This window comes from Festucalex cinctus, chromosome 5, assembly GCF_051991245.1.
Source record: "Festucalex cinctus isolate MCC-2025b chromosome 5, RoL_Fcin_1.0, whole genome shotgun sequence".
NCBI lineage: Eukaryota > Metazoa > Chordata > Actinopteri > Syngnathiformes > Syngnathidae > Festucalex > Festucalex cinctus.
In genome coordinates this window covers 9,207,572-9,232,586 of record NC_135415.1, presented here as the reverse complement: position 1 = coordinate 9,232,586, position 25,015 = coordinate 9,207,572, and the positions used below count along the sequence as shown (strand labels likewise).

The 25,015-nt window shown below is 40.5% G+C and overlaps 1 protein-coding gene and 1 long non-coding RNA gene across 3 annotated transcripts; one reads left to right on the top strand and one right to left on the bottom strand.

Moving 5' to 3' along the window:
* Window positions 1-6,875: 6,875 nt before the first annotated feature.
* LOC144019113 (eosinophil peroxidase-like) lies at window positions 6,876-16,567 on the bottom strand. 2 transcript variants are annotated; one of them, XM_077521944.1, is made up of 17 exons: window positions 16,502-16,567; window positions 16,296-16,358; window positions 16,121-16,205; window positions 13,227-13,402; window positions 12,427-12,559; window positions 12,183-12,309; window positions 11,867-12,073; window positions 11,421-11,775; window positions 11,166-11,326; window positions 10,828-11,086; window positions 10,575-10,745; window positions 10,254-10,491; window positions 9,982-10,181; window positions 9,844-9,891; window positions 8,906-8,956; window positions 7,967-8,041; window positions 6,876-7,816 (listed from the first exon to the last, which is right to left on the bottom strand). In XM_077521944.1, exons 2-17 carry the CDS (start codon window positions 16,354-16,356, stop codon window positions 7,404-7,406), a joined length of 2,760 nt encoding a protein of 919 aa, XP_077378070.1. In that variant the 5' UTR covers window positions 16,357-16,358; window positions 16,502-16,567; the 3' UTR covers window positions 6,876-7,403. The 2 variants fall into 2 exon arrangements, with proteins under 2 accessions (XP_077378070.1, XP_077378072.1); XM_077521946.1 differs by having other exon boundaries at window positions 7,635-7,862.
* Window positions 16,568-20,965: 4,398 nt separating this feature from the next.
* Window positions 20,966-22,376, top strand: LOC144019114 (uncharacterized). The gene is made up of 2 exons (XR_013283599.1): window positions 20,966-21,071; window positions 22,194-22,376. It is a non-coding gene; the product is annotated as an uncharacterized LOC144019114 (long non-coding RNA).
* Window positions 22,377-25,015: the final 2,639 nt, after the last annotated feature.

Genomic DNA, 25,015 nt, shown 5'->3' with positions numbered 1-25,015 from the left:
AGTGTACTTTTTGTATGGTACTTTGACTGGGCTCGATGATGTGGTACTGTTGTGCGCCCACTTGTGCTCATTTCCGTGTGTGTGTGTTTCAATGCCAAGTGGAGGAGTTCAAGTATCTTGGGGTCTTGTTCACGAGTGAGGGTAGGATGGAGCGAGAGGTCGAGAGGCGGATCGGTGCAGCGTCTGCAGTAATGCGGACTCTGTATCGGTCTGTCGTGGTGAAGAAGGAGCTGAGCCAAAAGGCAAAGCTCTCGATTTACCGGTCGATCTACGTTCCAACCCTCACCTACTGAAAGAACAAGATCCCGGATACAAGCGGCCGAAATGAGTTTCCTCCGCAGGGTGTCCGCGCTCTCCCTTACCCCGGGTTTTCACCGGATGCGGTTGCGGTGCGGTTGCGGTGCGGTGCGTCTTGACTGCGTGCTCCGGACGGGTCAATTTTTTTGTCAATCCACACCGGCTCCGCACAGCTGCGGTCCGGCAGCTCCGTCGCCGCCCACTTCCCAACGTGTCTCGCGGGACACTTTTTTTGGTTGTCCTTATAAAGTATATTAATAACGAGAGTCGGGTCAGTGCGGGTCCACTCTTTATTTCTGTCTTCCGCGTCCGGCTGCCGCTCAGTACGGCAAGCGAGACGGGCACAACAAGCAATCGCGAACATCAAACTCACAATACATTACAGTCCTTATAAAAAGGATGTGCCGTGTCATATATTATTTTGTGGTTTTCCACCTCCAATATAAACCTCTCCTCGTCCATGTTCGCTGGTGTCTAAACCGTGAATGAGCACATGGCCCGGCGACGCCCACGTCACGTTTTGCTGAAAGCTTGCGAAATAGGAGCTGGCGAGTGTTTTATTCTGAAAGGTAACCGGAAATTTATTTTGAAACTGCCTCGGTCTTCCTGTCCCGCTCGATGTGTTTTGTGCTAGCTTGCCATTTGCCGGAGGCCTACCGCTGCGGCGTCCGGCAAAAATAGAAAATAGGTCTATCCTTGCGGAAGGCCTGCGGCACGCCGCAGCTGAGACGCAGTCGACACGCAACGCACCCGCAAGCGGTGTAAACTGCACCATTCGAATGAATGGAATCTAATTGCTTGCGTCGCCGGACCGCACCGCAACCGCACAGCAACCGCATCCGGTGAAAACCCGGGGTGAGTGAAGCTCGTCATCCGGGAGGGACTCAAGAGTCGAGCCGCTGCTCCTCCGCGTTGAGAGGAGCCAGTGAGGTGGCTCAGGCATCTGGTTCGGATGCCTCCTGGACGCCTCCCTGGAGAGGTGTTCCGGGCATGTCCCACCGGCGGGAGGCCCCGGGGACGACCCAGGACACGCTGGGGAGACTATGTCTCTCGGATCGCCTGGGAACACCTTGGGACTCCGCCGGAGGAGCTGGTTGAAGTGGCTGGGGAGAGGGAGGTCTGGGTTTCCCTCCTAAAGCTGCTGCCCCCGTGACCCGACCCAGGATAAGCGGAAGAAGATGGATGGATGTTTCAATGCCTCCCATTGTACAGCCACAATGTCCGCAGAGGTCGAGGTCAGAGGTCAAGGGAGGCAGAAAGACAGAGAGAGAGAGAGAGAGAGAGAGAGAGAGAAAGAGAGAGAGAGAGAGAGAGAAAGAGAGAGAGAGAGAGAGAAAGAGAGAGAGAGAGAGAGAGAGAGAGAGAGAGAGAGAGAGAGCGAGAGAGAGAGAGAGAGAGAGAGAGAGAGCGAGAGAGAGAGAAATTTTTGTGTGTTAGAGGTTGAACCAATTAATTAGTTGAGTATTCGACAAGTTGACGTCACTATACTCAGCATTGAAGTTTAAAGCTTGAAGTCGACTAATTGCTGAAAATGTTTTTGGCATCTTGTCTTCCAATTGGCCAATTTACAATTTCCAGAGGACTCGACTCACCCGTCTGCTTCTATCACAGGACTGTAGCGCTTTGTTGAGCAGCAAAAAGACTAGAGATAGACCGATATGCTTTTTTCAGGGCCGATACCGATTCCGATTATCGGTAGTCAAGGAGGCAGATAACCGATATTTGAAGCCGATATTCATTTGCAGTAAAAGTTAAAATGTTGGCACCAAATTTTTGAATAATGCAAACCCTAACCGTTCTTTACAATGGATTCTCACACTGCACTTTTCATTTTACATCCTTCTATCTGCAATAAGACGTTGGTGGCGGGGGGAGTTAAATGTGGGGGCCAATGTGACATTACCTTTTATAGCATTTGGGATACTTGTAGTTTTATTCTATAAATGTTATATTTTTATATTTTGAAGTAATAGGAGGAACCCTGTCATTCAAAATGTGCATCAGCTGTGGCATTACTTATTACTACAGCAAAAAAAAAAAAAAAAAAAAAATTCCATGAGAAAAACTATTCATCCCTGAACACCATACAGTTCTTGTAGACCTTATTATAATTATTGTTATTGTTACCATATAGACAGTTTTGATAAGCTGAGGATCTTAAATCGAGAACAGCAATATCATGCTACTCCTCTCTACAAGAGAACTGTCAAAAGACACTTCATCATGTAGTTTACTGCCACTTAGGATGCCCCAATCAACGCAGAAAAAGGGTTGAGTAAAATAACTTGGTTATAATAATAGTAAGAATAACTTGGTTAAACAGAGATTGTTGCGGTGGACCGCTGCCACTTTCTGCTGTTTAATGTGTTTTACACTTACAGACACGTGTGTGTGTATATGGGCACACTATTCTCTCACTACTGTACTGTACTGTATCACTTAATGGCACAGATGTACTTGTCTAAATAATAACTGGGCTGCAACATTGCTAATTCACATTAACAAGCACTATCTTAGCTGTCCACATGAATAGTTACTAACACACGATAAAGTTATACAACACACCAAACATGAGCTCATTATTCAAAGTATGATGCACGTAACAAAATTACATCACTGAACATTAATTGCAGCCGACTACGGCCGTAGATGTTACATATTAGTGGCATCCATTGAGAGCATAATGTCCCAACTCACAGCAGACATGACGTGAAAAGAGAGACAAAACAAGCAAATAAGCACACTATACTTTAGTGCACTTCTCTACTAATGCCAAACATACGGAAGAGAACACGTTCGTGTAGTTAAACGGTGTTTGAGACACTTAATTAGTTACGGAGCGGACTTTAACGAGGTGCACAACGAGCTGTCAATCAAATCGACGTCGAAGCTTAAGGCACACAATGGCAAACCAGTGCGACAAATAAACACAATATAAAGTAACTAAACGCTATTTAGTGTCACTGTGGCATCTCACTGCATAATAACCGCTATGCAACAAGTAGTGGACATGACCACAGAATGCAATGTGTGCGTCACGAGAGGTAAATATAATGACATTACTCTACTCTTAACATGGAACTAGACAATATAATAATGACAACTGTTAATATTTGGAACCTTTCTAACAAACATTATTTACTTAATTAAGTGAAAATGTGTGTGATTCCCTCCCCGAGTAGTTCAAGTAGCGAATTAGCTACTGGGTGTTAGCCTACATGCTAAGCTGAACACACCACTGTTAGCTAGCGGGGATTCAATGCAAGGCAATGCAGCTCCATTCATATAGTGCATTTAATACACAACATAATTCAATGTGTTTAGCTTATCATGGTGAAACGATCGGCGGAGTCTCTTCTCTTTTAACTTACCTTCGAAGCATGTGTCTGTCGCGTTGTGTCCGTGGGTGCGTGTGTGACCGGCTACTGTGATACAGGCATACACTACTGATTGGTTCTGGCTCTTGCACGGCTAACCAATCAAATGCTGCTATGGGCGTTACATTGCTGGAGTTGGACTCCATAACAGACAGAGACGCTCTGGGCTGCATTCGAAGCGAAAAGAAGGAGTTTTAAATGGATCGCTCATATCGGCCGTCAGATTAATAAAACAGACCGATACCGATATGTACCAATATGTCAAATATCGGCCGCGATTATCGGCCCGACCGATTATCGGTCTATCTCTAAAAAAGACAGACATATGCAGGTGTCTAAGAGCAGGGTTGGGTTAAATCCAGGTCCAGAAAGTAAAAATAATGCCACAGATTGCCTTTAACCACAGGTGTTTCTGTTAACTGGGAGGTAAACGAACTCAAAGAAGCACCTGTTGAGGAGAAGCACCTATGGCTGAAGTCAAACTGTTTCAGGGTTTGTTGTCTCTGGACCTGAATTTCCCAACCCAGTCCAAGAGTATGAAAACATGCTCGTTATGGATGAGAATAGCATCTAGCCTCGCTAGCTTCGGACATTTGTTCAACGCTAGTCCTAAAATATTCATACCAGTGGAAGTGGCGTGAGGAAGGAGGGCAACAATGTGAAAATAGTAAAGTACCATCTTCATCATTATGTCCACTAATTGTGCGGACAAAAACATAATCTTTATAGTTGTTTGATATGACACACACCAACATAGCAACATTGGTTCGCTGTCAGTGTAAATGGTTGTTGCATGCTACCAGCGCGTAGAACTGAGACCCGTCCAGTAGCACCTCCACTTATATAACATCCATCCATCCATTTTCTTGACCGCTTATTCCTCACAAGGGTCGCGGGGGCTGCTGGCGCCTATCTCAGCTGGCTCTGGGCAGTAGGCAGGGGACACCCTGGACTGGTTGCCAACCAATCGCAGGGCACACAGAGACGAACAACCATCCACACTCACAAGCACACCGAGGGACAATTCGGAGCGCCCAATTAACCTGCCATGCATGTCTTTGGAATGTGGGAGGAGACCGGAGTACCCGGAGAAGACCCACGTGGGCACGGGGAGAACATGCAAACTCCACCCAGGAAGGTCCGAGCCTGGACTCGAACCGGAGACCTCAGAACTGGGAAGCGGACGTGCTAACCACTCGACTACCGTGCCGCCCCTTATATAACATGTTTAATAAAACAATTAATCGACTTCAACTTGACTTTCATCAAAGTAGGGTTGACTCAAAAAGTCTCTATGGTTCAACCCCTTGTGGTGTGTGCGGGTGTGTGTGTGGGTGTGTGTGTGTGTGGGGGCACACACAGACGTAGTACATGTGTTGGAGACAGCAGCTGGTTCCAGTCCCTCCCCTCCAATAGCAGAACTAATGTGACTGCCAGTCTATTGGGCTCCTTCTTTGTTTTGTTTTCTTTACCTATTAAGATGCATGTGCCCAGTGAGCATGCCCAATTTAGTATAGAAGCAAAGTTACTTGAGCTATTTTTTTTTTAAGATCAGAAATTACAATTACTCATGTGACCAATGTAGTGAGAGTGATTCCGTTTGATATGAATGAGGCACAGTCCTAATTATTTTCCGATCTGAATTGATTGTCATTAAAATATTCTTTCTGCAGCTCAAAAGACTTGAATTTGAATTGGAGTCTTTATTTAATGTAATCAACTTTAAGCAATCCAGCAACAAACTGAATGCAGCAATCAATCGTGCACTGATTCAGTTAAGTCACTTTGTCATTTTCAACTCTCAATAAATATTTCAACACCAACACTCACCAAGTCACTCTTGAAAAGAAGGTTTGAAATGTTAGGTTTGGTTTTTAATGCGGTTAGATCAAGGATATTGAATCAGCCAAAACATAAGGTGCACCAGTGCAATCCAATGAGATCAGTAGCCTACATGTTGACTGATGAGAGAGGGACGATTGTTTAATGATATGTAATCGTTTCATATTGACCTTAATATTATTAAGACTGAATTGTTAAATATTTGTTTGAAAAATTAAAAAAAACATTGTGTAGTTGTGTTAAATTTTAATCATTTTATTAAGAAGGCCCAGAAATAACAATTATTATTATTATTGTTGTTGTTGTTGTTGTTGTTGTTGTTGTTGTTGTTATTATTGTTGTTGTTGTTAATATTAACATTATTAACATTATTATTATTGACCAGTCAGAGTAGCAAATGTTTCAAAAGCATTCAGATCAAGTTTAGGTCACCTAAGCTTTACTTGCGTGTACATATATATATATATATATATATATATATATATATATATATATATATATATATATATATATATATATATATATATATATATATATATATATATATATATATGTATGTATGTTCTGTGATTATTTAAGACATTAAAACAATTGGAGAACTCTAAACTCTAACTGCAGAAAAAACTAATAAAACTAAATAAACTCTTTCTCATGCTTTAAAGAGATGTGTCAAGCCTGGTGAATGTTTAGCATTTAGTACTGGATTTTGGAAGATCAAATTCCACAGGTTGTCACTTGTGACGCAGCCTACTTTCATGTACCTTGAAGATTAGTGCCATCCGCTGGCCAACAGAAGAACATACTACAGCGGTTACATTATTTATTTTATTTTATTTTATTTTATTTTATTTTATTTTATTTTACGCCTTCTGATAGGACTGGGAGAGAAGTGTGCATGGGTGGAATTAAACTCAAGATAATTACCCTCTATGTAAAATTTTACCACCACCCAACCAACCAAAACTGTTCAATGTATTACTGTAGTCTTGGTCTTGAAGTCAATTTTGTAGGGTCTTTGGTGGCACCCATTGCTGTGTCCATGTTTTTTGTTTTTTATTTCAAAACTTGCAATATTTTCTGTGCATGTACCTATGTGATGTGTTTAATTTTAGAATTAAATCTCTCGATCAACTATTTAAAATCTATTAAGTCAAGTCAAGTCATCTTTATTTATGTAACACTTTCAAACAGCCTTAGCAGTCACAAAGGTCTTTACAGAAACACAACAAGGGTAATTTGGCATAATTTTAATCAATCGTGAAATATTGGAATCAATCATATGACCGATAAAAATGATCATTCTATTATCTATCTTAAAAGCTCAATATGATTTATCTAGGAAAAGTCAGGAGGCATGTGCTTTATTCATATATTTATTGACAATATTCCATTAAGTTATAATAAATGAGAAAAGAACAGTTTTTACTTCAGATGGTCCAGTAGTGTTTACTTAATGTCAAAAATAGCCCATGATATGTGGGAAGCCTTTGTTTCAGAAGAAGGGGAAAGTAAGGATTATTGAAAAATGATGAATTCTTTAAAACAATATCATATCAGCACAAGATGTGAGATCGATACATACAGTATGTTTACATTCACTCACACCCACACACGCACAAACGCACATCTGTATATACTAAATCAATCAATCAATCAATCAATCAATCAATCAATCAATCAATCAATCAATCTATCAATCTATCAATCTATCTATCTATCTATCTGTCTATCTATCTATCTATCTATCTATCTATCTATCTATCTATCTATCTATCTATCTATCTATCTATCTATCTATCTATCTATCTATCTATCTATCTATCTATCTATCTTTCTACCTCCCTATTTCCATTTGTAACTATTCTTCAAGATGTTTGGGACTCGTAATTAATCCTCAGAAAACAGCAGATGCCCATTGAAGTAGCTGTCTCTGGTCACACCATTGCCACCATAGTTAGCCACAAGCCAAACCCTGTCTCCCGCTTTCAGCTTGATATATGTGCCTCCACTGGCTGTAATGTATCCATCCTGCTTGGTGGTGAACGAATGCAAAATTAGCTCTCCATTACGCAAGAGATCCACACTGGCAGCAAGCTCATAGATGGTGCAAGAGAATGAGAATTCGTACACCCCTGGATACACGCAAGTAAATATGCCCGTGCTGATGTCATAACTGTTCTGTCCGTTATAAATGACATCATGAAAGGGGATAGGAGCACCGGGAGGGGGGAAATTATTGGTCAGTCGTACAGCGAAGGCCACTTTCGTAGCGCTATGGGTCCCGGGGGCACCTGGAAGTCCTGGAAAAGGGAAACACATAGATTGATAGGTAGGGACCTCGAGTTCCTGGAAAAGGAAAAACATAAGTAGATAATACCCTTAAAACTGTTGGTTTAAAAACTATCCAACAGTTTTAAGTGTAAATGTAAAAAAAACATAAATAGATTTACCAGGTGGCCCAGGGGGTCCAGGAGGTCCAGGGGCTCCAGGTTTCACGTCTGACCAGGACGACCATGGTGTGGGAACTAGAAACAATAGTAGGCGAGATCAGTCAGTCAAAATGCAATTTTTAGGCAAGCGTTTCAAGATACTTTAGAAAATACCCTTAAAGGGATTGTTCGGATTTTTTGACATGAATCTCTATTTCATCCTCACCTCCAGGGGTGTACAATCAGCACTAACTTACCCCTGACAGACTTCTGGTCCGGTTTTGGTCGAGAGGAAAGTAGTCCGGCAAGTTGGCTGGGGTCACGGAAATAAAGCGTTTTTCTTCTAAAAACAATTTGTGTTCAAAAGAGTGATTCATTTGCATCACAAAGCTTCACCCTACAAAAGAGTCAGACTCCATTACCGCCGGGCACTATTTTTCTGTTCGTTCGTATCACTGCGCGGCGCGCTGCATACAACTGATAGACACGCACTAATCTACAAGTTGTTTGTCTTTTCGAAGTTATACTTACGGCGGAAGGCGCGCCTATCAGCTGTATGCAACGCACCGCGCAGTGATACGAACGAACAGAAAAATTGTGACCGGCGGTAATGGAGTCTGACTTTTTTCTAGGGTGACGTTTTGTGATGCAAAAGTATCACTCTTTTGAACACAAATTGTTTTTAGAAGAAAAACGCTTTATTTCCGTGACCCCAGCCAGCTTGCTGGACTATTTTCCTCTCGTCCAACACCGGACCAGAACTCGTGTCACAGAACGCTGTCAGGGGTAAGTCAGTGCAAATTGCACACCACTGGAGGTGAGTATGAAATACAGATTAATGTCCAAAAATCCTTACTATCTCTTTAAAACTGCTGGGTTAAAAGCTACCCGGCAGCTTTAAGGGTATATAAGCACCACCAGATCCTGAAAAGAAACAAAAAAAAACATAGCTCTATTTACCAGGAGGTCCATGGCCTCCATGTTGCATGCCTGACCAGGATGACCAGGGAGCTGGAAACAATTCATGGGCGATAGCAGTCAGTCAAAATGCAATTTTTAGGTAAGCATTGCAAGGGAATTTAGAAAGTACTCAATCCCAACTGCAAAGTATTGTATCTGCAAAGATTAGAGCTATTTCCAGTGGGGCTTCAAAAAGAAAAAAATCTGTGAAATTTTCACTGGAGAAAAAAAAAAAATGGCTGGTGGAAATTCTGTTTGGCTAGTAACTTTAGAGAGTCACCGGGCCACATTGGCTGGTCATCAAAAAAATTAATATATACTTTACAGCGCCTGTGTCTCATCCGTAGCACTTTCTTTTTCATTAATTTCCCACAGTAAAGCCATTTTGAAGTTATTTGAAGTTGTGCTGTTAAAACTCTTTGACTGCCACACGTTATAAAAACAAAACAAAAAAAATCCACAGTGCCAGCCGCTTTTGAGCATTTTAACTCATCTTTCAAGGCAAAAGGAATATTGTTTGCCTTTACTACATATACAATGTGCCTACTAAATGAAAGATCGCATTCCATTCATCGGAATTCTACTAATCATTATTAAACGTGTTTGGCAATCAAAGAGTTAACGGGCATCACATTGCTGTGTTTAAGTTTCCATTAGCTTCGCTTTGCCGTCCGTCAGCAATGAATGTCCGTGCAGAAATACGAAATATTGGTTCCAGCATCTTCCGGGTGGTGCAAATATGTTCTTAAAATTACTGTACAAATAATTTTGATATAAATATTGGGGTTAATGGTGAAATCCGACTTAAATCGAAATTCGGGTTACATTTCTAGCGTAGGAACGGAACTCGATATATATGTACAGTATACCAAAAAAATAAAATAAAATACAGTTGGGAGTTGAATATTTTCATGAGCAAATACATGTGTTTCACATACTTGGAAAAGGCTTGCCCGGGATTGGTTGGGGTTCATAAAATCCATATGCTAGAACACATAGACAGTGAAGTCAGTCATTGCAAAACTGAAAGACAAATGGCACTCTTGTTTTCAAAATATTTCCTTCATGCGACTCACGGGTTTCGATCCATGGAGTGAGGTCAAATTCAGGAATAGAACTGCAGTCGGTATAACCATCACCACGCGGCCGGAACAAGAATGGTCTGTCTGGAACATCTTTGATGCCAGTGTTGTCACAGATAATGCGAGAGATTGATGTAGTCATCAAAGACGCCTTTTGGGACTTTGTGAAGACTCCCTCATTCTCCCACCAAAATCTGGAAAGAATATTTTGTCACTGAGTTTGTAAGTGAGGGCAGCTTGACATGTATTTGTTTTTATCTCTTTACCTGTCTCCCAGTCTCAGATTGCTGAACTGTGTTCCAATCAGGCAGGCAAACAACTCCCCAACTCTTCCTCCTTTAACCAGAGGCTCTGCAATTCCTCCGAGCCATGGACCAATGTTTTCGGGTGTGCCATACAGATCCAGAAGCTTCTGAGCTAATTCCTCATTTTTCAGCACTTGAGCCAGCTCCTGCAGATTTTGTGGTTGTGACAGACCACAGAACTTGCGCCATTGGTTATATCCTAAGAACAAAGGTAATGCATATTAAAAATCCAATCTTGAGATTCTAAGCAAGTTGTGTTTGCAAGAAGACAGAAACTTATACCAGGGAGTCCGTGGTCACGTCCACGTTGCATGTTGAGAGAGCCCAAATCCAACGACATCGCAAAAGAGAATTTAAACAGCAAGTCTCTCAGCTGATCGGTCATGATGGCATCCTGAACGTTCAATTTAGCCTGCCGACCTAAAATGCCCCTCATGATCGGGTCTATGCCACCTGAAATCATTTTGACATATACGGTACTGCATTTAATATGCAAGGGAATGGAGGAGAGGCCAGCTGTGGATGCTAATCATACCTTCATAGACAATCCTCCATGGTGCGTTCAAGGCTGTGTGAAGCAAGGGAGAGGGGTACAACGGGTGGTCCTCATAAGCCGCATCGAGACGGAAAACAAATGGCTGAATCATCGAGTGGCCAAATCGATATGCCGCTGTTGCAAATATATTGGCGATAGAGGGGTCAATGTATTTATCATAGCCAGTGTAAGTGGAGAGCTTCTTGGCTACAACATCAGGACCAACTATGTTGCCAATGTAGTCTCTGAAAGTAATAACCTGAAAGAAAACAAAAAAAAGTCAATGGCAGTAGTCACCGTCAGCAGGATTGTTATTCATGCGAGAGCTCAGCTCTAACCTGCATATATGCGCCCACAATCTTGCGTGTTTCTTGGTACAATCTCTCTCCGTTCCATTGAGGATTGAGTTTGGCGAGGGCTCGAGCCAGACGGTTGTGCTCTCGTAAAAATACCGTGTGCAACGATGTCAGAATGATGTTCTCGTTGGAGCGTTCATCACCTTCAAAGTTAACATCAAGTTTAACGCTTGCTGCTGGAATCCAAAAACTCCTAAATCGAAGATACCAAATCAGCTTGTTTATCCTGCCACTCACCTGCCAAAAAGCAAGGCACTTCTTCTGCATTTTTGTCGTTGGTGATGCGAGCTCTGGTTGCACACACATTTGCCATCATTTTGGTGAATGGCAGCAGTTCTCGCCCTTTGTCGGTATACTTTTCGTTGACCCTCAACAAGCCCAGATCATTGGTGAGGTCACGCAGATCTAGAGCCTTTTCGTCATCTGAGCCGTAGACCTGACTTGCGTCAATAAAAGACGTGAGAGCGTTCAGCTGTTGGCGTACAGTGGCAGCACCAAAAATATGGCCTGAGTTGCCGGATCCGCATGTCGCCGTTGATCGGAAGAAGGGGATGCACTCCTGGATGCCAAAACGTGGGTCACCCTTGGGAATCTGTTCAGAGGGCGGGTCGTGGTGAGTTTGTCGTTTGTTGCAGGCGTGAAGCGCGAGCCACAAAGAATGCTGGGGTTACTAACTTACTGACCGGAATTGGGAAGCAAGGCTCGCTTTGCTCACAGCTCTCATCGCAATCGAGACCGTTGCTGAATGAACGAATAACTGGGGAATGTGGTGCTAAGGTCTGGTCATGGTCTGTCCATTGTCCGAAGGAGGGCAACAGATGAGTAAAGACTGCGTCGCTCACGACATCGTTGTTGGCTGTGGCCAGGATGCGGTTGGACACCTCTCTCACCTTAAACGATAAAGTCATCATTTAAGAAAACATGTCAATTGCAATTCTATGTGGTCATTTGGTTATCCCAAGTTGGGTGTTACAAAGAAGTGAAAAGGAACGATCATACCAATGGAAGAAGGAAGCCATTTATTTTAACGTAGTCCCACCCTCGAGGCACAGATATTCCGTCTTGGTAGTTCGCAGGAAGCCAGCGTCTGAACGGTGTGTTCGAGGCTCCCCAACGAGGGTTGTGTCTGCAGGCAGGTGGAATTAATCAGGGCCTTTATTGGTGGTTTAGTAAGTAAAAGCTAAAAATGCATCAAATTGGAAAGGTGCCAACAGCAAGGAAGTAAGAACTACTGTAGTCTTACTCATTGTTACAGACACCGCTTGCAGTGCGGAAGACGTTAAGGTTGGGGGTTGTCTTGCATGAGGGGACACGCTGTCGAGGTGAGCAGCCTATCAGTTCTGCGATGAAATCCAGATCTTCCTCAGACAGCAGATCTAGCAACAAAAGCATACCAGTGATTGATGGTCTCTTTTCTACACCTAATTTTTAAATCTACAATTAATGTGTCACCAGTGACGGCTGCTCATCATTCAAATGTGGGGAGGCTCTTTTTTTTAATGCCTCAGACAGATCATCCAATCATCACACAGTAGCCAAATATCTGTTCCAAAAAACAAAACAAAAAACAGAGTCGCTGAGCATCCCATGAGTGGGGAATAGCGCAGCATTTATCCAATGACCGTCCATTTTTGTGCAGTGAAACAACCCACTGTTCGAGGCACCATCGGACTGTGTAAATAAATTAATAAAAGTGCCATGGAACGGCAGGGTTGAATTAGAAGGAAATTGTATCAGTTATTTGTGATAAGTAGCTGATTCTGAACAAAAGTCGACGGTATTATAGGAATAATTTAGGCTACCTATAATACCTGGTATATAATATGTTCACACAGCAGTGCATATTTCCTCACTTTATTTTTTCAGGGGGCATTTAGGGGAAGCTGAGCTTCCCTTGCAATCTTAGAGCATTCACCACTGTGTGTCACCACCACTATGTCACTCATGGTATGTTTTTTACAATATGAAAGTTTCAAGTACACAGAAGCAACAGAAAGGCAAACCCAGTCTTGGAGAGTCCCAAACATTGAGCATTTCACTCACCTGTGGCATTGATGGAACGTCTTTGACGTATGTGAGCCTCATTTTTGATTATATTTAATGCGGTGTCCATATAATCAGCAGATCGGGCCACCTCGCGTGTAAGTCCCATAGGTTGCTTGAGGAAACGTAGAACGTCTTGGGGTCTGGCACCATTCTTCCTGATGCGGTCAATGCACCTGGAGCAGCATCAAGAGGTCACATTTACGAGCAGCAAGACTTGTTCACTAAACAATTACAGTTATTATCCTCATACCGTACAACTTCAAAATCTTGGGCCCTATTTTTTCGACAGGGACACGTGCACGCGGCGTAAAAATAGTTGTGGCGGTAGTGGTGTAATGCAATTTTGGTGGATTTGATTAAGGCACTGGCAAACAGATTCTGAGCTCTGCGAACGTACGTGGTGGATGTCATCCATCCATTTTCTGAACCGCTTGCTCCTCACAAGGGTCGCGGGGTGCTAGAGCCTATCTCAGCTGGCTATGGGCTGCAGGCGGGGGACACCCTGAACTGGTTGCATCAAAAAAAATCCACCGTGGCCGTGTCTTTGATACGGGTTTTCCGCCATTCCCGGCGTTGATAGCGGCCTCTATGACGGTCAAGCAATCAAAAGCGAGGTGGATGTCATCATATTTCATAAATAATTCATATAATGCATTCGGTTTCTTCCCAAAAACATCAAAATGTAAAAAAATGACCCAAAAAAATGGATTTGTGTTTTTCACAAAGCAGTAACTATATACTAAATTAATAACTGAACGGATGATGATGATGTGGGCGGTGGTTAGCACGTCTGCCTCCCAGTTCTGAGGACTCCGGTTCGAGTCCAGGCTCGGACCTTCCTGGGTGGAGTTTGCATGTTCTCCCCGTGCCTGCGTGGGTCTTCTCCGGGTACTCCGGTCTCCTCCCACATTCCAAAGACATGCATGGCAGGTTAATTGGGCGCTCCGAATTGTCCCTAGGTGTGCGTGTGAGTGTGGATGGTTGTTCGTCTCTGTGTGCCCTGCGATTGGTTGGCAACCAGTCCAGGGTGTCCCCTGCCTACTGCCCAGAGCCAGCTGAGATAGGCGCCAGCACCCCCCGCGACCCTTGTGAGGAATTAGCGGTCAAGAAAATGGATGGATGGATGGATGGATGATGATGATAATATTTTTGCTAATATTATTATTATTATGATTATTAGAATTATTGTTGTTCTTGTTGTTGTTATCATCATCATCATCATCTTAAATACATTTTTAAACCACCCCCTTGACCCCGGCACAACTTTGAGGAGTGGCGGTGGGGGCGTTGTTATGCACAGACACACGATCGGGGTTAAAAGGTGATCTTCTCGCAGTTCCTTTTAAATGTACTTGTAAGCCGAACAAGTCAACACCAGTGATTCTGCGCTGTGGAACATTCATGTGTCATGAGAGATCATCTGGTGTGCTGCAGAAAGTGATCCAATTACTTTTAATTGGTCGCAAAATATGATGTATCTCGCTCTACAAATAATCTTGTTCATCTAGCTATGTCAGTGACGCATAGTTACAGGCAGAACAAGTAAATGCTGTTCCACTAGATGGCAGAAGCTCCAATTACAGTAAACTTGCTAGATCCTATCTCAGCTGACTTTGGTTGTGAGACGAGATAGACCCTGCACTGGCCCGCCATTCACAGGGTACAAATAGACAAACAAAAAAAAACATTAGCACCTCTGGACAGTTTGGATTAGAGATGGACAATTAATTTTCCAAAGGAGTCACATGAGAAGCTAGAACGATTGTCGAGGGCCTTGCCAACACGATAACCTCAACTGGGTTCATATTAATGTCATGTGTTTACGTAACTAACAAAAGGTATTAAATTGTCTTGTTATAAGATGCTACTTGTAAAATTATGAAACACACTGTTATATTTAGGTAATGCTCATTTTTAAACATAATTATAAGCAGTCATTAAAATTATGTATACAAATTAGGGTTAGGCCTAATCTTTATCAACATTCACAAATAATGCTTGTGAAATGTCTAATTTATTTTCTTTATCTTTGAAGAATGCGAACATTTTAAGCTCTAACTACTGCCTCATATTGGTCATTCCTAGTTTATCAACAGTCATTAGTCTCTTTTAGTAAATAAATAAATAAATACATACATAAATAAATAAATAAAAACTGTCTAGACAGGTTGGAAAAGTCACAAAATTAAGCAAAAATATTGCTACATTATCAACACTGCGACACAATTTTAGTATTTCATAAGTATTTAATTAATTAACTTAATCAACTAAATGATATAATAATATTTAATAAATAGAATAAATAAAAGAATAAAAAATTAAAATGTAAATAAATTAAATTAAATTAATTACTTATATGTAATTGCGCAAGTTGTACACTTACTTGACAAGCATGCGCATAAAAAATAAAAAATAAAAGTGACGCTTTCAAAATAAAAGCACCACATATTTTATGTTTGTGGTCCTTAGCTGTACTTTGCCCGAGTCTGATTTACAGTCTTCAAATAACTGATGAATTATCTTTGGGCCATTTGATAAAAAGTTAAAAAAAAATAAAAATAAAATTAAAAAAAACGAAAGCAAAAAGAGAACATGTAAATGTCACACAGCCTAGATTTGATCCCAGAATGACTGTGAGGCAGATGTACTAACTAGGTCACCAGGCTGCCTAATAGATGTTTATATTTCAATAAAATGTTTAGTTTTGTCCCTTTAATGTAGCTTAAAAAAAAAAAAAAAAAAGGATGCACTACCATCATTATAATAAAGCTGAATGTTCAGCTCTGACGGCCCTCATCAAAATGTGCCAGTGTGTCTAATTATGGCTGGTTAGTGTGCAACATTTCCAGCTTTCAATACAAAAAGTGACTTCATCAAATATATGAACTCACTCTTTTCTTGAATATTCATATGCAGAATCCACTTTCGCAATGGCTTCGTTGACGGCCTTTTCAATGCTCTCCCTGCTTAGATGTTCTGGAAGCAAAAAGAAAATACAATCTTATCAAAACTAATCTGCTGAAAATATCAACCCATGAACTATTAAATGTATGCGTGTGTACTTACGGGCATTCACTTGCCACTGCAGGCAAAGAGCTGCAAGCAGTAGGCACGCACACCGAAACATCTCTGGTGAGGAGAAAAGAAAAGAATAACAATGCATTGCCTCGTCAAAATCGCAGAATTTAAACAAGCATAATTAAATAAAGATAAATAGAAATGATGCAAATGTTTCACTTTTCATTTTTTTTTAGGTTTAAATGGATAGTGACCTGGGTATGAAGAAGCTGCAAGATATGTAAATCGGCGGCAGTCGGTGTGAGGGAGTTGCTTTAAGCTCACAGCTTTTATAAGGAGCGTCACTGGAAAGACTTTTCGTCATCAAGAATTCAGAGCATTTTGTTTTCCTTGTTTTTGTTCTTCTTTGTTCCACCTTGAGCTCCCGGTTCTACCGCTTCAACCTTGGCACACGTAATTATGGAAAACATACAGGCTATATGTCAACCCATTCATTACTGCAATTACACAAAGTCCATTTTTAAGATGTGATCTATGAAGTCTTTTGCTTTCATTTGCTTGTTTTCAGGTATTACTAAATAGATCCCCCCCGCCCCCCACACACACACAGTTATTATGCATTTATTGTTGTTTAAATGTTTAAGTAGTATTTTATAGTCTGAAACATATTGAATCTACGATGTATAGTATAGTATGTTTTCACCTAATGAGTGTTACACAGACTTTGTGTGGACAACGGGCACAAAAAAAAAAAATACCTGTTGACAGGTGATGCAAAAACAACTTCCCGGAGAAACCTTCGTGACAAGACGTAATGCATGATTACCAATTCTTCCAGTTTTCCTTTCATGCACCCACACACACACACAAACAAACTCACACATTTTGTTTAATTACCTTTTTCTTTATTTAAATCATTTTCTCATCAACCGTTTTGTGCTATTACTATTAAAGTCACAAAAAAACTATAGTCCAAAAAAAGATAACCGTGTTTTAAGTTTTGGTTACCTTGCACCACTAGCACCATGTTTTGTTAAATATCTCAGACAGTGTCCATCATAAGTGAGCCCTTGTTTTGTGTTTCATTTAATTGAAGTCATCAAGTTTAAGTGACTGGTCCAAATATTACAAACAATTCTTAGGAGGACTTCAAATAACTAAAAGAGGGACATATGCTGAAACTCATCCATTATGATGATTAAATGATAACAGTTACAGAAAAAAATGTGTCAGGTGAGCTTCATGATCGAAAATCATTGGTCCAACATAAAGGAAGTGATTTCCTCATATCATGTGCAGGTGTAGGAATTTACAGTTTCTTTCATGTGGACACTTCCTATTATTATATTATTATATACTGTAGTAGGTACAGTTCAGTGACAGAATGTGCATTTGATATGGTTTTTTTCTTTCAGTGGGGACTTCCACAATTCATATGTACAGATTGCCACATGTGTGTTTTGCTCGTCAATGTTAGCTGTGACAAGTTCTGCTGTGACCAACCAATCAGTGAACCCAAAAATGTTGACCTCACCAGGGGCCAGAGATGGCCCTGGCTGGCCAGGTGAGGACAAATTTGAAACGGACTGGTTGAATAAATATTCGGATTGATTTCCATGGGCCAGCACTAATGATCCTGAAGGCCATGGGAGGATTACCATGACACACATGGGTTTGCAATGCACCTACATCACCGACACGTGAGAAGTAGAGCACAGAAGCAAATGGTCAGTACGGCCCTACCAAGACGTTACAAATGCTGGTGTGACTGGGCCACTCCAAATTTCATAAATGAATGGGATAAAATCTACACAATCTTGTTTAAAAACAAAACAAAAACAAGTGTGACAGTGCGTCCACCATGAGCAGTCATCCATATTCGCTACTTTGCACTATTCGGGTATGATTGATGCAAGCTCAGTGCTACTTACCAGCTAGCTCGGAATGAGCTTCGACTGGATAGCTAGTGGGGCTAAGCAGGTTACGGAGTGGCTCCTAATCAGACATAATCACCCCCATGGCAGTGAATAAGTTGCACTTCTGATATGTATCTTTCTGACAAAGGGATGATGATGATACGTAAAGTAAACAGAAGACATTGTAGCCATGCTAACTGTTTAAGCTAAAATTGACATGAAAATGTGAAACACCGGAATAAAGTGCTTGGGTGATGAAGAACACTTTTCACAAAATACTGGCTGGAAGCGTGTTAAAGAATAACGCACCCAACTTTTAACAGAAAAATAGCTGGCAAGTGTCTGGAGAGAAAATTCTACAATGTGACTGCACGGAAATTTATTTTTTTTATTTTATTTTCACAATACAGTCCTGATTTGATTTTAACTTTGAGATCTGCCCAGTAAATGTTCTCAAAATTACATTACAGGAGAGTTCTTCTTCTTCTTCTTCTTCTTCTTCTTGGTTACTGGACAATGCACTTTACCAACTGTGCCACCGAGCAGTATTAGACACCCGGTAATGATCATAAGTTATGTATATGTAAGTGGGCGTGGAAAGTGATAACTTGGAAAAAGTTCAATGACTGTTACATTGAAAATGAATGGGGAAAAAAGTTTATATTAAATGTTAAATTGTGCAAATACTGTAAGTAATGTGGAATCAGATGATATATAGGCGTTAATTTTTTAAGCTAGTTGAAATTTGAACAATGTAAATTGGAAGTATTATGTGGGAGTTGTTAGGTGGCAAAAAAAAAAGTGTGGAGAATAAAAATCACAATTCCACAACTACCTCACTGAAAATATTTCTAGACAGGAAAATAAAGTTTGCTGCTATGCAGAATGTGGATTTAAGAAATAAAAACAGTTTATTATACAAAAAAAAATAACCATTTTTAATTCATTATAAAGTCATATTTTTATTGTCAGTTGTTATTTTATTGTCAGAAGAGAAGGACTTGCTGGCCCTGACGGTTCACCTTTGGTAAAATTATGCAGTATTTGCAAACTATTGCTTCAGCACTGTGTTGAGTGATTTAAATCAAAGGAGGAAGAGATCGTATCCGGATTGGTATTTTTGAGCTGTTGTTAGGTTTATTTTTACAGTTAGATCTGCCATTTGGAGGAACTACAGCAGGCTGTGAATCGCTCACAGATCAGGTTGTGCAACATGCTTTGCGTGTCAGTAATGGGTGTCACTCAAGTGCAGCAGGGATTTTTTTTTTTTTTTTATGGACTACAGACTGTGTGAACTGTACAGTACTAGTCTCACTCAAAAACTGGCATCAATCATTTCATAGTTTGTTTGATGATTTACTTGGAAGTGATCATTTTAGGGTTATGAATATGTAGTATACCTAAGACAAACATAATGGAATAGTACAAGCATGCTCGCTAAATAATCGTACTCAATTAGTCACCATGGTTTTACTTTGGGTGTGTCTATTTGAATACGTATGTGACTGCATATCTTTTTAATTCACTTTTTAATTCCCTCTCTTAAGATAACTTTATAACAAACAACAAATCAGACATGTTAACATGAAAGAACTTACAATTTTTCTTGATAGGTTTGGCACAATTCTTGAACTGAAATGACATTTTCAAAACTGCAAGCACATTTGGCCAGACTTACATTTGTGCACAACACATCAGTTCATTAGCAAAAGCACATATCAATCCCAAAACTGTTCACACATGCTTCACTCCAAGTCCGTTTCCCAAACAAAGAGTCGGTACTGTCACAACTGCAAAGATCCTTCTCAATTGCTTTGACTCATCTGCATTCACTTAGTATTTTTGCCAAAATAACTTTTGCACAACACCATGGCTCATCTGCAAAAGCTCATATCGCTCCCAAAACAGCTCACCTATGTGTCAAAATCGAATTTCTATGTATGTGCACACAAGTAGTCAGTGGCCCCACAATGAATCGTCCCTTTGGCATTGGGTGAGCACTGCAAGTCCAAATGATTAGATGTTTTGTCACAACAGCAGACGTGCCGCTAATAAAATAAAATTATGTATAAAACTGAGGGAATAAAAGGATTTTACAAGAGCGGTTTTCAAAGTTTGTGGTTGGACATACTCCACTCACAGTTTGTATTCACACAAAGTTACTCACACATTAGAGTTCAACAAAAGAAAGTGTCAGCCGAATTCTGTATATTCATGAAAAACTAATAACTAAAATTATATCTAGCGTGCAGCGTAAATAAAGAATCAACTACTGTAACACTTTCACTACACAGTAAATTCTGTAGAGTAAATTTGACTCTATTTAGTGTGACCAAATAGACACAGTTTTAGAGTAACATTTACACTTGGAAGAGAGTAAAATAAAGAACTGAAAAAATAAAAAATGAAAGTCACTCAAGGGTTGAGTAACGAACTCACGATGCTTCTTTCTGTTTGGCCAAAGGTTTTCATCCACAATGCAGCGGATATTTTCCATTGCAATGCAACGAAGGGAAAACAACGGTGTGAATGTCTCGACCTTCCGCTACACTGATCCCCTGTGATATGGTTGACTAATTTTGACAGTTGAACAGATTATTTTTCATATTATGACTTATATGCTGAAATCCTGCTGACATGTTTTGGAGAGGACAACCATTTGACTGAAAAACAACTAATCCAGTTCAAGTTAAATGTATGCAACCATTTGCACAAATCCACTGAGGCAATTGATGTTATGTTCTGGGGTTGGATCCCAATAACGCAGACACAAATAAGATTTTCACTCTTTATTCGCAGAACATCGCAATGCGTAGACCAAACTTGACTAGACGAGAAACAACGAGAAGATCAAGAACCACGAGACGCTAAGCTAACTTGGGCCGTGGAGTTGCACAGAGGAACAAAGGTAATAATCCGACAAAAACACACACTTCTCAGTCAGGCTTATATAGACAGCGAATCGATATGATTGGATGTGGCTCGACATGTGGGTAACAGGTCGTGTTGTTCCGATACCGTTTTTTTTGCCCCCGATACCGATACTGATACCCAGCTTTGCAGTATCGGCCGATACCGATACTTAAGTTTACTTTTCCTCAACATGAAAAAACTGTCCTGCTATTGGTTCAGAGCATTCAATGGCCAATAGGATATCATAGATCGGCATGCAGTGAACATGTCACATATCAGTGAATGTCGTGCACGAGCAAGACACAAGATGCTGCATCCAAAATCCTATATTTGTGTTGGACTTAATGGTATCGGCATGTTACTTGTGAGTAGTCACCAATACCGATACCACTGTTTTAATGCAGTATCGGCACCTCTGCCGATACCAGTATCGGTATCGGAACAACACTAGTAACAGGACTGACATTATCTGATTGGCTGCTGACCAGATAAAGAGATTAAAGATCCTGACATCACATAGCGTCTTACCAGTTCAAACTAGATGCTGGTTACATCAGTTCAAAACAGACACTTGACCTCAGTTCAAAACAGACACTTACCACACAATCATGACCCAAACATAACCATTGCATGGCTCAAGCATAACCCTTGCATGACCCTAGTCATGACAGTAAACATAGCCCTTGCATGCCCCTAGTCATGCCAATTGACTTTGGCAATTTGATGAGAGCAATGAGGAATGCTATTCAGTTGACACCAATGGGGTATATGCCACGGAAGAGGCGGGACTGTTTTTGCACATCAGTTTGTTTCCGGTTCGGTTTGCGACGTGTGGGCTGCGTCAAAAATACTTGTGCTTCCGACTTTGTGCCCCTCGGTTGTACGTTCGCAAACCGGACCGGAAACAAACTGTTGTGCAAAATCACGTCCCGCCTCTTCCGTGGCATATACCCCATAGTAAGGTGATTTTAGGATTTGTCCACGGCATTTTGAAAATGTAATTTCTGTTTCAAGAAATGTGCCAAACCTATGGAGAAAAACTGCAATATGCATTATTACAACTTTTTTTTTTTTTTTTTTTTTATGAAAATACATTTTAAAAAATCTTGTGAACCAGATTCAGCAACAGAAAATCAACTGCTCACCATGTCCACAACACACCTATCCTGTTTCCCCCAAGGAGGATGGACCCATGTGACTTGTTTGGGCTCACACTGGACCCGTGGGATGGAATTTTGTGACTCAAGGGAATGTCAAACTAGAGAGTGGTTTAAAAAATAAAAAATAAAAAAGTGATATATATCATATGTTTGAAGTGGCTCATCTGTCCTCATTTCAAATGTCACGGTTGAATTCCTGATGTTGTGTCAGACGTCAGACGCTTACCAAGAAGTTCTTTCTGTCGTTCTGCTTCTTGCCCTGCGGCATCTGTTACAAGTTTTGCAGTATTGTTTTGTTCCTCTACATACTGCACTCGTTTAATTCGCCACTTAAGCAACACACCCTTCAACAATAAGACTTTGCTTTGCAGGATTGAAGACACAGTATAATGAAAAGGGAGCAAATATCAAATAAAACGAATGACAGAAAATAAGTTATTTACAAAAAGTCTCAAAAGAGTTCAAACTCGGCTACTACACGAGCTACAACACTCACAAAAAGTGAGGGAGTTAAGGATGAAACTTGAGGATCAACCTATACATTACAGGTGAACTTAATTTGACCCTCTCAAAAATTTTAAATACACACACGTACAATATTTCAATACTTTTTGATCCAGTAGCCGAAGAGCAAAATTTACAATAGCTGTTTGAGCCACTAATTGAACAGTAGATTGAATTAGAATCTATTTTTAAACTAACTTTAAATTATTATTATTATTATTATTATTTCTTTATTTCTTTATTTATTTATTAGCAAAAATACGTTTTACCTTTTTTTGCATCTATTTTTTTTTTTTTAATTACCTTGACAACGCTCTTATCCATGAAAAGTCTCTGGACACATTGCCTCATTTGAGGATGCAAAAATAACCTTCCACAGTTGCTTTTGACAAATCACATATTTTACTTCACAAGTTTTCTATAGAATTGACTTCAGAGGTCGACAATGGCCATGCCATAATTTTTCTCCCTAGCTTGTATCCTGTTATCCTGCATTGACTTGCGTAAGAATTATTTTTACTACACAATGCGCGGTTTTCTTTTGAATACCATGGCAGGATATGGTCCGTTTGAAACTCCACATACTTTGTGGGGGCTTTTTAAGACCTTCAGGCAGCTTATAGGGTGTCTCACTCATTATTGTAGCAGATTAAAAAAAAAAAATCATTCTGTCATGTCCTCAAAGCTCATATTTCAACTTTAGTGGATGCCCACATGAGTCGAGAGGTTCTTGGAATACAGTACAAGGTTGCAAAACCTGTTTGCTGCTCATTGCTATTTTTTTTTTTTTTTTTTTTTTGGGGGGGGGGGGGGGGGGTTGTTTTGTTTTTTTAATTGCTGTTTTCTTAACACAATGCAATTGCTTGACAGAAACTTTCAGTAATGTGTCTTTATCTGAATAAATCTGTTTGTGTTTTCTGAGTCACACATACATTTTTAAAAACAATAGAATGATTTTCTTGAACTATCCTGTTGCTTTTTTTTACATTGAAAGGAACTCTGTGGTGTACAGACTTTTACGATAGTCTAAGTTTAAAAGTTATACAGTGAGGAAAATAAGTATTTGAACACCCTGCCATTTTGCAAGTTCTCCCACTTTGAAATCATAGAGGGGTCTGCAATTTTCCTCATAGATGCATGTCACAAATAAATACATAAATAAATAAATAAATAAATACAAAATTACATTAAAAAATCCGAACATCACATTTTTAAAGAATTTATATTTGTATGTTTGTGCTGGAAATAAGTATTTGAACGGGTGAGAAAATAAAGGTTAATATTTGGTACAGAAGCTTTTGTTTACAAGTATAGAGGTCAAGCGTTTCCTGTAGTTCTTTACTAGGTTTGCACACAATGCAGGACGAATTTTGTCCCGCTCCTCAGTACAGATCTTCTCTATATAGATCTCTTCAAGTTTTGGTGTTGTCACTGAGGAACACGGAGTCTCAGCTTCCTCCAAAGATTTTTCTTTTGGCTTTAGGTCTGGTGACTGGCTAGGCCACTCCAAAACCTTGATATGCTTCTTACGGTGCCACTTCCTGATTATACTGGCTGTGTGCTTTGGTTTATTGTCATGTTGCAAGACCGAACCACGTCCCATCTTCAGTGCTCGACTGAGCGAAAGGGTCGTTGGCCGAAATCTCGCAAGGCATGGCCCTGTTTATCTTTCAGAGATGGAAATTCCAGGTCCAGAAAGTAAAAATCGTGCCACAGTTTGGCTTTAGCTACAGGTGCTTGTACTCAACCGGCAGATAAACAAGGTCCTTACGAGTAGCACCTGTGGCCACACCAGGACATTGAGCAGCTCCTCCTGTGTAGTTCCGAGTTGATTCCTCGCCATTCTTAGCATACTGATACCTGCATGAATTTGAGATCCCACTCCAAGGGAGCTTGACCGTCATCATACCTTTCCTATTTTCTAGCAATTGCTCCAACAGTTTAGGCTTGGAACTAAACACTTTTTTTCACCAAGCTGCTTGGCAATTGCCCCGTAGCCCATTTCACCCTTCTGGAAAGGTTGACCATTTTGTCCCTGATGTCTTTTGAAAGCTCTTTGATTTTGCCCTTGGTAGCAGTTGTAGTTTGACAGGTGAGGTGAGGTGCAGGTGTTTTATGCACCTAACAACCTCAAAAAGGTGCTGCTAAGTTAGATTAATAAGCGGTGGACTTATTATAAAGTAACATGTCTTTGAGGGCATTGATTGGTATGTGTTCAAATTAGTGCTGTCAAACGATTACAATTTTTAATCTGATTAATCACACTTTTTAATTT